At 48.3% G+C, this 13,341-nt stretch overlaps 1 protein-coding gene across 1 annotated transcript in view; it reads left to right on the top strand.

Annotated features, from left to right (window-relative positions):
- Hnrnpm (heterogeneous nuclear ribonucleoprotein M) overlaps positions 1-13,341 on the top strand; it is a 42,808-nt gene that overhangs the window by 26,255 nt on the left and 3,212 nt on the right. Inside the window, exons 11-15 of the mRNA XM_004644924.2 lie at positions 713-814; positions 2,843-2,887; positions 3,344-3,421; positions 11,102-11,155; positions 13,149-13,338. Coding sequence (XP_004644981.1) covers positions 713-814; positions 2,843-2,887; positions 3,344-3,421; positions 11,102-11,155; positions 13,149-13,338 — 469 coding nt within the window. The remainder of the gene's footprint in view (positions 1-712; positions 815-2,842; positions 2,888-3,343; positions 3,422-11,101; positions 11,156-13,148; positions 13,339-13,341) is intronic.

Raw genomic sequence — 13,341 nt, 5'->3', positions numbered from 1 at the left:
TGTGTGTGTGTGTGTGTGTGTGTGTGGCCAGCTCAGCCCACCAGGGGGCGGGGCTGGCTGGCATGTGGTGCTGGGGGATCGAACTGCAGTCCCTGTGCTTTACCAAGCTTGTTCCAAGCAGGTGCTTTAGACCACTGAGCCATCTCACCAGCCCCTCTCGGGTCTGTTTGTGCTTGGGGGTGTCAAGCTGAGGGCGGGCTGAGTATTGAGGGTTAGGAAGCTTTGGGAGTACAAAAAGAGGCTCCTCGAATACACTGTCTTTGTTGGTACGAAACTGCTCACATCCCAGATGCGCGCAGCAGCACGTTGCCCACTTAGTTTCATCAGGGAAGTGCTTCAGGCTGCAGGCCAGCCCGGAGGTGGGCATCGCGTCGCCATGTCTGCTGCTTGCCGCCTGATGTCTTGAGTTATCTTTTTTGATGAAACATTTTGCAATTCGTAATTCAGGGTGACAAAGAACTACTTGGGACTATGTGGAGTGGTGAGAAAAGAATTGGTTGTTTATAGCCAACTCTGGGTCTTGGCAACTTTTGATTGAGCGATTGCCTTTGTTGTGCAGGCATGTGCTGCGTGTAAAAGGGGTGCCTCAGTAAAGGAGGTACTCCCAGGTGTGCATTGGAAAGCCAAGGGAGGCAGGGAGTGGGGTGTGGCAGTCTAGCACATTGGCATCCTGAAGAAGGGGAATAACACTTGGACATTTTCCTCCTTCCAGATGGACTCGGTGGCATTGGCATGGGGTTAGGACCAGGCGGGCAGCCTATCGACGCCAATCACCTGAACAAAGGCATTGGAATGGGAAACCTGGGCCCTGCAGGTGAGAATTGCAGTTCATCTTGGTTGGTGATTTCTGGGAAGTTACATTATTAAAGCTAATTATTTGGAATCGGATGTGGGGGAGCATGCCTGAAATCCCAATCACATGAGGCCAGGGAGATGGCTCAGAATAAGCACTTGCCTGACAAGCACAAGGGTCTGAGTTCAATCCCCGGTTCCGCAAAAAAAAAAAAAAAACAACTCAGGAGGCTGAGGCAAAAAGATGGCTGTGAGTTTGAGGCCAGCCTCAGCTACATATCAATACCCTGTCTCAAAAAGGAAAAAAAAATTGATATTTGAGTAGTTCAAATGGAATAAATGGGCTTTTTATGTTTGTTTTTGTACTGGGAATTGAATGCGGATTGTCATGCACCCTCAGTGAGTGTCTGCCCCTAAGCTGTATCCCCATCATTGGAAGAAAGATTTAACCAGGATAAAACTCCAAGTTTAATCTCAACCCCAGTTGGTTTTTTTTGTTGTTGTTGGTTTTTTGGCTTTTTTTTTTGGCGGAACCGGGGATTGAACTCAGATCCTTGTATTTGCCGGTCAAGCACTTATCCTACTGAGCCATCTCCCCAGCCCCCTTTTTTTGTGTTTTTTTTTTTTAACAGAACCAGGAATTATCACTCAGGTCCTTGTGCTTGTCAGGCAAGCGCTTATTCTATCTCCTCGGCCTCAGTTTATCATATTTTTTTTAACTTTTTTTTTTTTTAATTGGCACAAGTCTTTTATTTATTTATTTTATTTATTTATTTTTTTTGTGTGTGTGTGTGGCCAGCTCAGCGCACCGGGGGGCGGGGCTGGCTGGCATGTGGTGCTGGGGAATTGAACCGCAGTCCATGTGCTTCGCTAAGCTTGTTCTAAGTAGGTGCTTTAGACCACTGAGCCATCTCACCAGCCCTATCATATTTTTAACTGATTTGATTCCTCTGTTTTATAAAGCCACTAATCCTCTTCATTTTATCATCAGTGACTTTCTTAGCAAAGTTAGTTACATCATTTGATAAAAAGAGGCAAGCCAGAGAGTTGGTCATGCCCAAGGTCTCACTGTCAGTGACTTGACTGCGGGACTCCATTGGTGAGTCGCAGTACAGCTGCTGTACCTGTGAGCCTGTCGGCAGACTCTTAGGCACTCGCTGATGCTACCATGGCTTCTGGTGGAAGTTGGGCATCCATAGACATGGGAAGCTTTGGAGGGCTTCACAGGGACCAGTGGGCAAGAAGACAAGGAGGAGCAAATCAGTGGAAGCCCAGACATGGGGAGTACATGACTAAAACTTTGCTGTTTAGCATTTACTGTCTATATAATGATTTATTTTTTATTATTTATTTATTTATTTATTTATTTGAGATAGGATCTCATGCTATCAGGCTGGCCTTGAACTCAGTTCTTAGCCCAAGGCTGGCCTCGAACTCAGATAGTCCTACCTCAGCCTCCGAGTGCCATGTCCCGACCTGGTTTTTCTTGGAATAATCTGAGGTTGTGGTGTGGTGCACCAACCATACCACTGGCAGTTCTACACTTTGCTGGCCCTCTTGCCAGAGGTGAGCCCTGGGCCACTGCATTAGACGGGTCTACCAGTCTCTGCCGCACACACTTACTCTTCCCCACTTGCCTCGTGCCAAAGGAAAGACTAGGAATCTGGAGGGATTCTATGTTTTAGGAATGAACTTTTTATTTTGAGGATTTTACATAAAGCAAGAATTTTATTAAAAGTCCACTTTTATCTAAAATTCTGATAAGTGAATGTTCCGTTGATATACTTCTTGTGCAACACTGCCTGATTTAGTCATTTGATGAAACTGTAGAATACCGAACGGCAAGCCACATGATGATTATTGCTTAAAGGCTTGGTTGGATTGTTTGGAGTGTGACTTTTGCTAGTTTACAAGGAAGAACCCTCTTTTGTATTCAGACAAAACGTTAGTCATTACAGATTTTTTTGTTAAGTTTGGTATTGTACTTTATAAAGTTTAAACATAACTACTTTGTCATAATTTTACTTTGTATTGACTTTTTCTTTTTAAGGAATGGGAATGGAAGGCATCGGATTTGGCATAAATAAAATAGGAGGTAAGAAATTTAAAATAAAGTACAAATGTAGGGACTTTTAGGTATGGCTTTCTTCTTTTTCATCTTTTCTTTCTTATGTCTTAAGCCCTGCATGAGATTCTCACTCTGGTTTCTAAGGTTGAGCCTCGAGGTCCCGTTCCTTACCTGTCCATTGCTGCCGTGCTGCTGACCTTCAGCTCTGGCTTTTGCTAACCAGCTCTGTGACCTTTGGCAAATCACCCCATCTCTCTAGACCTCTTTTTGCTTGTGTGTTCATTGAGGGGGTTGGGTGAGATCCGCTTATTGAAGATGATGATTTTAATATAAAGGGCACCAGCATTTTTTCTTTCCAAAAGCCCTTAAATTTGGTAAGTTACTGGCAGAAAATGGCCTAGGTGGAAGACCTGGAGATTTTTCTTTCTCTGGTCAGCCTGATGTTTCAGTGGTGTGGTGCTAAAATGCAGACCTCTCTTGCAGGCATCGAGGGCCCCTTTGGTGGTGGCATGGAAAACATGGGGCGGTTTGGATCTGGGATGAACATGGGGCGGATAAATGGTAAGATGTGTGTTTCCTCCCTGCTGGTGCCCGCCCTCGCTGGCGTGGGCTCCCACAAGGTCTTCAGGGCGCACCGTACCACACTGCTGCTTTTCTACTGATCAGATGGTTACGTATTTCCAAGCTAGATTTCACTAGACTTGCGGTGTATTTTGTCACCTAAACTCTTTGATACAGCCAGAGCTCCAAATCTTCCTCAAGAATTTTCCAGTAAAATTCTAAAAGCCTTTTTATTCTCATTCAAAAGCTTATAGACATCTGTAGTTGTGTTTTGACCCAAAAGTGGTCTTGCATTCAAAGTTCCTGTCTTCTAAAGGTGCTTGGGGTAAGGTTTTGGTTCTGGCTTTTGTTTTTTGGTGGCAGTGGTACTGAGATTGAACCTTTACCCTGAGCTCCACCCCTTAGCTCATTTTTTTTTTCTGTTTTAATATATTTATTTACTTTTTAAAATTATTTTAGTACAGGGCCTCACTACATAGATTGGACTCATAGTGATTCTTCTGTTTTCAGCCTCCCAAGGGCTGGGATTTCATAGGCAGGCGCCACCATACCCAGTCTCATTTGCTGTCTCAGCCTGCCCTGGGGGTGGGGCTGGCATGACACATCAGGGATGGAACCTGTTTTTATTTTTATTCTATTTATTTATTTTTGAGGCAGGGTCTTGCTTTGTAGTTTAGGCTGGCCTTGAACTCATTTGAACTCAGAGCATTCTGCCTCAGCCTCCCAGGTGCTGTGATTATAGTTGTACACTACCATGCCTGAACTATTTTTTAGTTTTAAGTGTCTTGCTAAGTTGCTGAGGCTGGGCTGGAACTTGAGATCTTCCTCTGCCTAACCAAATGCTAGTTTTAAAGGCATGAGCTACCACACTCAACTATGGGTGAGAAGTTCTTAATTATCTGCTTGAAGACTCCCAAGTAGTGGGCAGGGTCCTACTACATAGCCCAGGCTTGAGGTGATCCTCCTGTTTTCAGCCTCCCTGGCACTGGGATTATAGGTGTGCACCACCATACTTGCTCTTGGTGGCGGCTCAGTGTGCCTGCAGGCAGGGCTGGCATGGCATGTGGTGGCCTAAGCAGGCACTTAGTCTGCTGAGCTATCTTGCCAGGCTCTAGGAAGGGTATTACTAAAAACTACACTCCTGTAATTTACTGTTTGCATGACACAAATGCTGGTGTGCTGCCATTGAACCTTTAATCCTCCTGACTGCTTAACAGGAGTATAATGATAATTCTAACTAACAGCATTGCCTTAACTCTATTCGGTGCTTGCAAGATCCACAGGACATGTAGGTACTGTTCTCCCCATTTTATGGGAAACTGAGGCACAGAGAGTGACTTGCCTAAGGTCACGAGGCTGGTAACTGGCGGTGCCTGGATGTGAACCCAAGCTGGCTCCAGAGCCTGGTTTTTCCCCATCATCTCTTAGAATTGCCTCCAGCCCAGCGTTAGCCCAGTGGTGAAAATTAACTGGATGTCTGTGTTTTTGAAATCCTCTCGAGTCCTGGTTGGCTTTGGCCCCTAGCTGCTGGGAAGTTGCTGCTTTATGTATAAACTATGGAATGGGACACTGCAGGATTTGGGTGGAAGTGTTTTCTTGCTGGTCTCTAGCAACGTGCTGATAGTATGAGGCGAGCAAGTGTCTACGAGGATCCGTGTTAGCTGTCTTGGCTTCAAAGGAGGATGTTCTGAGGGACAGGCTGCTGTGCGCTGTGTTGCAGGGTGAGGGGCCACGGCCTTTTGTCATTCCTGCTGCCTTGTCCTAGAAGGCAGTGAAAACAGTATGGGACGGTCATCACCACAGGCTGAGGCCTGCCTGAAGCGCGTGTGTGCATAGGAAGTGAGTGGACCCCGAGAGTTGGGGAAGTCTGGCTCCATCAGTTCAGAAGCACTCATCATTGATGAGAAAGCCATTACAGGTTGCTCAGAGCAGGGGAGATGGTGTAATTCAGGGTGGGGTCATGCCGGAAGCCGTGGAGCTTGGGACAAAGTCCTTGGTAAACTAGGCAGTGCAAACCCAGCAGTTAAGATCTGAGCTTGGTGCTGAGAGAGCAGGGCAGCAGGGTAGCAGGACACTTGGAAAACGAAGTGTGGAGTTAGGGCTGCTCTTGTTCCCAGGTGTCCTCACTACCCTGTCTGTCTTCACATAGGGAACAAGGCCTTCCTCACACTGGATCTGGGTTCTGATTTGGGTGGGATGAAGCCCAGAGGCTTGGGTGCTGTGTCTGAGGAGGGTTTAAATCATGATTTAAAAAGCTGAAAGACGTTTTATATTTTAGTCATGACGTGGCCCAGTTCCCATGTTAGGCTGACATTCTCAGGCCCGGTGAATCAGTCTGTATAGGTCAGATCTTGCCAGAGAATGACTAAACATTTTCAAGTGATTATCACATATCAAAGATTGGTATACTACTTGACAATGGGATTTCCCCCCCCCCCCCGAACTAGGCTTTGAACTCAGGCCCTTGAGCTTGCCAGGCAAGCGCTTATTCAACTGAGCTACCTCTCCAGCCCCTCTTTATTCTGAATAAGTTAGGGACTCATAGGAGTCCCTGCACTGTGGGCCTTGTTGACAGTTGAGATCATGTAAGGGTGTGCTTGTGATTAATTTCAGGACTTATCACAAGGGTTAAAAGGAGAGCAGCAGCTTCACTTTTTTTTTTTTTTTTGTATTTTGGGGAAAGGTCTACAGAATGTTCAGGGTCTCTCTACTAGATCGGAAACGTAGTGATCCTCCTGTTTACAGCCTCCCAAGAGCTGGGATTATAGGCGCACACCACCACGCCCAGTCTCAGTTGCCGTCTCAGCATGCCCCAGGGGTGCGGCCGTTGAGGCAAGCCTGGGGATTGAACTCCCAGCCCCTGTGCAGGCGCTTTAATCCGGTGAGCTATTTGGCCTGGCTGGCCCAGCAACTTCACTTTTTTTTTTTTTTGGTGGAGTGGTAGGCTGAATAGTTTGAGAGTAAGAAAGTTAGAATGGGGAGATGGGCAATACGTGTTTTCTTTTTCTTTTTGCGGTACTGGAGACCCTGCACTTGCCAGGCAAGTGCAAGTCTTGGGGTTCACTTGGCTTGATCGAGACTAGAAGCCTATCAGAGGTTGCTGGAGTCCTTGTAAATTTATAAAGCTACCCTGAGTCCATCTCCACATCTCTAATGCTTTTGACTTCATTGAAAGGGTAGTGATATGGGCTGTTTATGTAAAAAATGTTTTTTGTAGTTAATAAAAAGTGTCCCTTGGGCCGGGACAGTGGAAAAAGTGCTTCTCTGGCAAGCGCAAGGGCCTGAGCTCAATCCCTGATTCTGCCCCAAAAAAGTGTCCCTTACTCTGCACCTTTTTGCTGATACAGCAGTGCCTGTGTTTACAAACACTTGTTTGCAAACAAAACATGACCACATGAAAGTTTCTTTTCCAGAATCCTAAAAATGAGGCACTGCTGTGTTTCTGCAGAGTGAGATTAGTATTTATGATGTGGGATTCCTCAGAGACCTCCCCCCTGGGGCGGAGGCAAGTACAGTACGCAGAGTCGTGCATGGATGGGAGGGCTCTCCAGGAAAGGAGCAGCTAGTTACGGAGTCCCGGGGCTTTCTCAAGCGGTGGCCACTGAGAGTCGCCTTCTCTCTACAGAGACTCAGAGCCGTTTTTGAAAAACGACAGGGAAGTTGCCAAATCTCATCATGTAGCTAGTGAACGTCTCTGTGCAGTCAGATTTCTGTTTTGTTTGGATGCTCGTCTGCAGTGGTAGAGCAGCCTTTGCCGCATCTTCAGCAGGTGTGTGGCTTGGTCGCGCTCCCTCTCGTGGGTTCGCTCCCGTGGGAGCCTCGGTTTTGTTGTGCAGAGACCATGGTGGTGGTGGCAGGCAATGCAGGTGTGCAGATGGCCTGGTGTGTCAGCAGGCCCTTCCGTAGCCTGTCTGACAGGCTGTGCCTGGCAAGTGACCCACCAGGTACTGTGGGGGAGAGTGCCTGCTGTGGCTGCAGGTGAAGGCATGCTGTTGGCGGGATGCACCTGCGGTGCTTTTCATTTTCAAGGAGTAAGAGTTCCTGTCAGGGAGTTCTACACACTGACTTGGTGGTCGGTCTTGCATATCTGTAGCTTTCTTGGGGGGCAGGGGTAATATCTGAAGCACAATGCACTTTTCAGCCTAAGGTAGTATTTTTTTCCACAGAAATGAGAGTGTGGCGTGGGTGGACGATTTGATAGAGACATTGCCAGAAATGAGATGGGCATATCTTGGAGCTTTGGAGAGCCCCTTGGCAGGGGAATGGGTAAGCCGGCCCCGTGGCCCCATGCAGGCGGGGCTCCTGGGCTGCCCGCTGCCTTTTCAGGCACAACCGATCTTCCTTAGGCTTTTATAAAAAGATTGTGTTTTCTGGTCTTTTTGTTCTGTTAAGTTACTGGCATGAAAAGAACTGCCTTTATTTTTAAAATGGCTTCTTTTTAAAGAACTGGTATAAGGTTCTGGCATCCAGTGCAGATGAAAACTGCTGCGTTTACTGCACCGTGTTGGCTCCCTTGCCCTGTCCTGGTTTTTCAAGGGCCTGCTCAGTGGGCAGGGGTCTCCTCAGGACCTGCAGGGCGGTGCTTTGCAGGGTGGAGTCATGTGCTTGCTGCTGGCTGTGGAGGGGCTTTAGCTAGACCAGGGAAGCTGTTGGACCCTGGAAGGCCTTGGGGTTGAGACCTGTCCCGGTGCAGAGAAATTCTTCACCGGCTTGAGGTCGATAGCAAAGTACTTTCTTTTCTGTTGATGTTGTCTTTATTTAAAAGTCCAGGTGGTGATGAAGATCTCTTCAGTTGCATTTTCCTTCCTCAGTGGGGAGCAAGGAGTGTGGCTGTTCTTGGTCCTTCAAACATGTCTTAGAGAGGGCGAATTTGTCCCACCTTTGCCTGTCCCATCCTGTAGGTGAGACAAGTAGTAGTAGGTGTGAGGCTACGGGCTGTCTGCACCAGAGTCTTAAGGTGCTTAGTCTCTGTCCCCACAGGACGCCTGGGGCTGGGCCGCAGCATCCTAAGCTTTCCACATCGAGTTGATGTTGTCTGTGTTCTTAGACTTCATGAGGGCCCTGGCAAGATCATCTTCATATTAATCATTCAGCTCAGCACTGTCCCCTTTAGGCTGGCTGCAGGCCTGTCTGCTACAGGGTGTTCTTTGCTGAAGTCAGGAATGCTGAACTGTTTCCCAGAGTGGGCTGTTGCTTGGTCATAGCTTTTTTTTTTTTTTTTTTTTTTTTTTTTCTTTTTTCTTTTTTCTTTTTTCCTGACCACAGTTAGGTAACTTAAGTGGGGTTTGTGGTGTGTGTGTCTGTCTTACTGGGCTGCTAGTGAAGCTGTTCTTTACTTGCTTGCTCTGATTACATTTACTTTACTCCATATTGTTCTAGAACTTTCAAATTTGGGGCATGGGGCTGGGGAGATAGCTCAGTAGAATAAGTGTTTGCCAGGGAAGCACTTATTCCACTGAGCCATCTCCCTGGCCCCTCAATCCCTGGTTCTGCAAAAAAAAAAAAAAAAATTGGTCTCCAAAACTGGGGCAGAATGGGCTGGTGAGATGGCTCAGTGGTCTAAAGCACCTACTTAGAACAGGCTAAGCTAAGCAAAGCACAGGGACCATGGTTCAATCCCCCAGCACCACATGCCAGCCAGCCCTGCTCCCTGGTGGGCTGAGCTGGCCACACACACACACACACACACACACACACACAATAAATAAATAAATAAATAAATAAATAAAGTAAGTTTAAAAAAAAATAAAAGCAGTTCCTCAAAATTGGGGCTGAAGTTTCTATCTGCATGTGACTGGTGAGGTTAGTTAAAGGTTATCCTGTTACCTTGTTGGCATAACTGGCTTCATTTTATGTCTAGGAATAGGGTTTTTTTAAAAAAAATATTTTTAAGATTCACTGTCCCTTAGCCTCAGGTGCTAACTTGTGGCTGGCTGTGGCAAGAGCAGGATGAGCTTTGACTTTGCACTGTGGATACTCTTGCTCCTGGCTTTCCTTACTGCCAGGCCGTGGTACCTCGCTCCTCTGGTAAGGCTGAACTTTGGTGACAGGAAGTTGGCCTGAGTGGGAACTTCATCAGCAGGGCTTGCTGGTTCCCGCTGCTTGAGCATGAAAGGAACCCTTCTGATTAGGGCAGTGCAGGCCTCCGTCCTAGAGTGAGACCCAAGGCAGTGAGATGGTACTAAGCAAATAGATTATTTAACCTGGGAGCTGACTGGTTCGGTGGTGTTGATTTGGCCTGCATCGTCAGGGAGCTACTTTCTGTAGCACCTTCCTGTTCAGTGTCCCTGTGCATATTACAGCAGTAGGGCTTTGTGCAAACAACTGGACTTGGAGCTTTGATGACAGAGATAGGTCTTTTGCCCTTGACTTTGACAGATGTGGTATAGCTGAAGAGATGAGACTCCCAAGTGGCCAGGCAAGCCCCAGACTTGGTGCTGGGAAGAGGGCTAGGGAGGGAGTTATAGGAGACATGACTTCGTAGGCCTCCAGCAGCCGTGCAGGCAGCGTGTGGGGTATATTAGTACTAAAGGGCCTCTCTGGACTGCAGGCCACGGGTACGCCGGCACACGGGGCAGACTGGCTCAGGTCTGGCAGGGAGGGGTGGGCAAAGCACGGGTTCAAGTTGAGAGTTGGCTCGCTGATGCCCCTGGGAAGAATTTGGTGGATTTTTTCTTCAAATATATGGTGTGCTCATTTAAAGCTCTTGCAGGGAGTGGCTCCATCTGCATGCTGTCTTGGGAAAGCAAAGTGGACAGAGAGAAGCGCACTGGTCTTGGTGTGCTTTCTCACTTCCCTCCTCTTGGCGGAGCCCAAGAGACAGCATGGGCAGCTGTGCAGCTGTGACAACCATGTGAGGTGCGTTTTGAGGCCATACTCCAATTGCTGGTACTTGTTGGGATCACAGAGGTTGAGTGTGTGTTTCTCCCATTGAACAAGAGACTGAAGAGAAAATTTAAAAGGTGACATTAGTGACAGCTTTAGACAGACTTTAGGGGAGGTTTGGATGAGCTGTTGGCCATCAACCAATAGTGTTTCCTGCTAGGACATTTGAATGTGCCGGGTGCTTTTGTTTCCTGGGGTTTCGTTTTGTCAGTCACCATCAGCCCTCATTTCAGGCGGGGTTGGCAAGTCAGGTTGCTGCATATGGGTCATGTTGTCAGCAGTGGCCGCAGGCTGCCCGCGTTCACTTTCAGGTCATGATAGTTCTAGCCTTCACTTGCTGTGCCCAGAGAGGTGTTACATGGCTGCATGCATGCAGTCCTCTGAGCCCAAGTCCCTGGAAAGGCCTTAGTGTCCTGCCCACGAGAGGTGGGGAAGCTTCGGAGCTGAGGGTCTAGGTCAGCTATGGGCAAGGGCTAAGGGCCCCAGTCTTGCTCAGACTTCTGTGTTTGGCTCATGGATGCACACAGTCCCTCGCTGTGCTGGACGCATTCACAGATGACCCCCCAGTGGGGCCTCAGGCTCTGGAGCTACATGGGATCCTAGCACTGTGACTCATCAAGGGTCTTCAGTTTTCTGTAAAATGATCTTGTCTGTGTGTACTTTTCTCAACCCCTTCCCCTTTTCCCTTTTTTCTTTTTTGAAAAAAATTAGCATTTCTATTCAAGAATCTAATAAGCAAGTTTCTATTGCCGTAGAAAAATTTGGCTGATTATTTTTTCTTCCTGATTTCCATAGAAATCCTAAGTAATGCACTGAAGAGAGGAGAGATCATTGCAAAGCAAGGAGGAGGTAGGAAACATTTACTTTGATGTTTTGCTTTTTTTTTTTTAGAACCGGGTGCTGTCATGGGGGCAGACGTGGAGGGGGTTACATGGCTCCTGCAGTCTGCCCAGGGTGGGAGTCGGCTCTGCCCCTTCCTAGCTGTGGGGTGCATGGCGAGTTACTGAGCCTGTTTTTTTTCTCTGCTAGTCTGTAAACGGGGAGGCAGTAGCACCTCCCTGAGAACGTTCTGATAAAAGGTACAGGAGCCAGAGCACTGAATGAGTGCTTATGTAAGTTAGCTGTGCGCAGTGCCAGGTACTCTTGCAGGTTGGGACTTTCTTGTTTTCCAGGTTCTGGAATTAAAAATTCCTTAAGTAAACAAACATTGGCTTTACCTAGCTTGAACTGAAAGTAATACTCCCTAATACATTGCTCGTGATTACTAAAATTGGCCTTTGAAGGAAGACTGTGAAAGTCCACTGGGACGATTGGGCGGTGGGGTGGGTAAGTGGAAGAGAAGGTAGCAGGGAGGGCAGGTGTGACCAAAGGACAACACGTGCATCAATAGAAATGTCAATAGAGAAGCTCATTATTGTTCAGCTAATACATGCTAAGAGTTACAGTACTAAAATGCAGGTGTACTCATTACGAAAGTCCAGAACATGCTGCTCACCACCCGGTTGTGAGCACTGTAAATATTCCGGCGAGCGCCCTCTTGCCTTCCCATGAGCGCACGCTTCCAGGCTCGTAGAGCCACCTGCTCTCCCAGCCTGTTTTCTCCTCAGGGCTCTGAGGGCACAGTGTGGCACCCCTGCTTGCTGGGTGTTTTCTGTGGCACCTGCTGTAGAGCTGCTCCCCTGGGCGCTCTTTGTGCTGCTGCTGGCATTCGTGCCAGCCGCGTTCCTGCTCCTGCACCTTTTTGTCTTGGAATATGAGGGAGTGAGACACTTGCTGAACCACTGCTGTTCTGAATGGAATGCTCTTAAAGTTGGGCTTTTTGGCCACTTGGTTTGATGCCACTGTTGAGCTAAGTAAGTGGGCACATGGGGTAGGGACCTTACAGCAGGTCGCAGCCTTAGCTGTAGAAACTGCCAGGTTGCCTCGTCCTGACTTGGCATCTTGGACTGGGCTGCCTGGGTGGGTCTGGCCTGGACGACACCACGTTCAGAGGTAAGAGGGTTAGGCCCTGCCTGTGCAGAGCTGCTGCCCTCACAGGAAGATGCTGCTGACTGCTCACGGCCAGGCCACCCCGAGGGCACCCTGCGGAGGCCTCGGCGTCTTCCTCCTGAACCTGCAAACCTAGACTCAAGGTGGTTTGCACTTTCCCAGATAGAGTAAGGTCCCAAGGGGTGCTCACTGTGTGCTTTTATACATAGGCTCTGTATCAGTGTCTGTGTTTTAATTTCTTTCACCTCTGCTTGATTACATGCCTGTGTAGTCTCTCTACGCCTTGCTAAGTTGCTACAGAAATGGCCCCACATTGACTACCCAGAGGGCATCAAGAGGGACAGGTCAGGAGAGAAGAAAGCTGCTGAGTGACTATATAGTCTCCAAGCGTCTGAGTCACTCCTCGTCACTGGGCAACAGTAGTTAGAGCAGGAGAGGTTGATTTTGGCTCATGTTTTTAGCCCACAGTCACGCAGTTTCAAGGCCCAAAGACATGGAGAAGGCTGTGGGTGGAGGAAAGCCGCTAACAGCAGGCTGGTCTGGAAACAGGGAGACCGACTTTCCAACCAGGTCTCCTCCCTAACAGCTGGCCTGCTGCATTGACCCTGGAGTCCAGCCACCTTTTGCACGCCTGGCCTTCGTACAGGAGGCTTTAGGGGACATTGGCGTCTGAACCATTGCACCATCTTAAATTTTGTTAGTATATATTAACGTACGAAAGAATTGTCTTAATGAATCATTAGTTTTTATAGGGCTGAATTTGGTTGAGCTTGTGAGTGGCAGTACCTAGGCATGGCATAGTATGCGTGTGCTTGCACATGTTCTGACTCCCTGTTTTGTGTGCCTCTTACAGGTGGAGGTGGAGGCAGTGTCCCTGGGATTGAGAGGATGGGTCCTGGCATTGACCGCCTTGGGGGTGCCGGCATGGAGCGCATGGGCGCAGGCCTGGGCCACGGCATGGATCGCGTGGGCTCTGAGATCGAGCGCATGGGCCTGGTCATGGACCGCATGGGCTCTGTTGAGCGCATGGGCTCTGGCATCGAGCG

Source organism: Octodon degus, unplaced genomic scaffold (assembly GCF_000260255.1).
Source record: "Octodon degus isolate 3935 unplaced genomic scaffold, OctDeg1.0 scaffold00214, whole genome shotgun sequence".
Classification (NCBI taxonomy): Eukaryota; Metazoa; Chordata; class Mammalia; order Rodentia; family Octodontidae; genus Octodon; species Octodon degus.
Note: the sequence above shows the minus strand (reverse complement) of the source record. Positions and strands in the feature narration are given on the sequence as shown.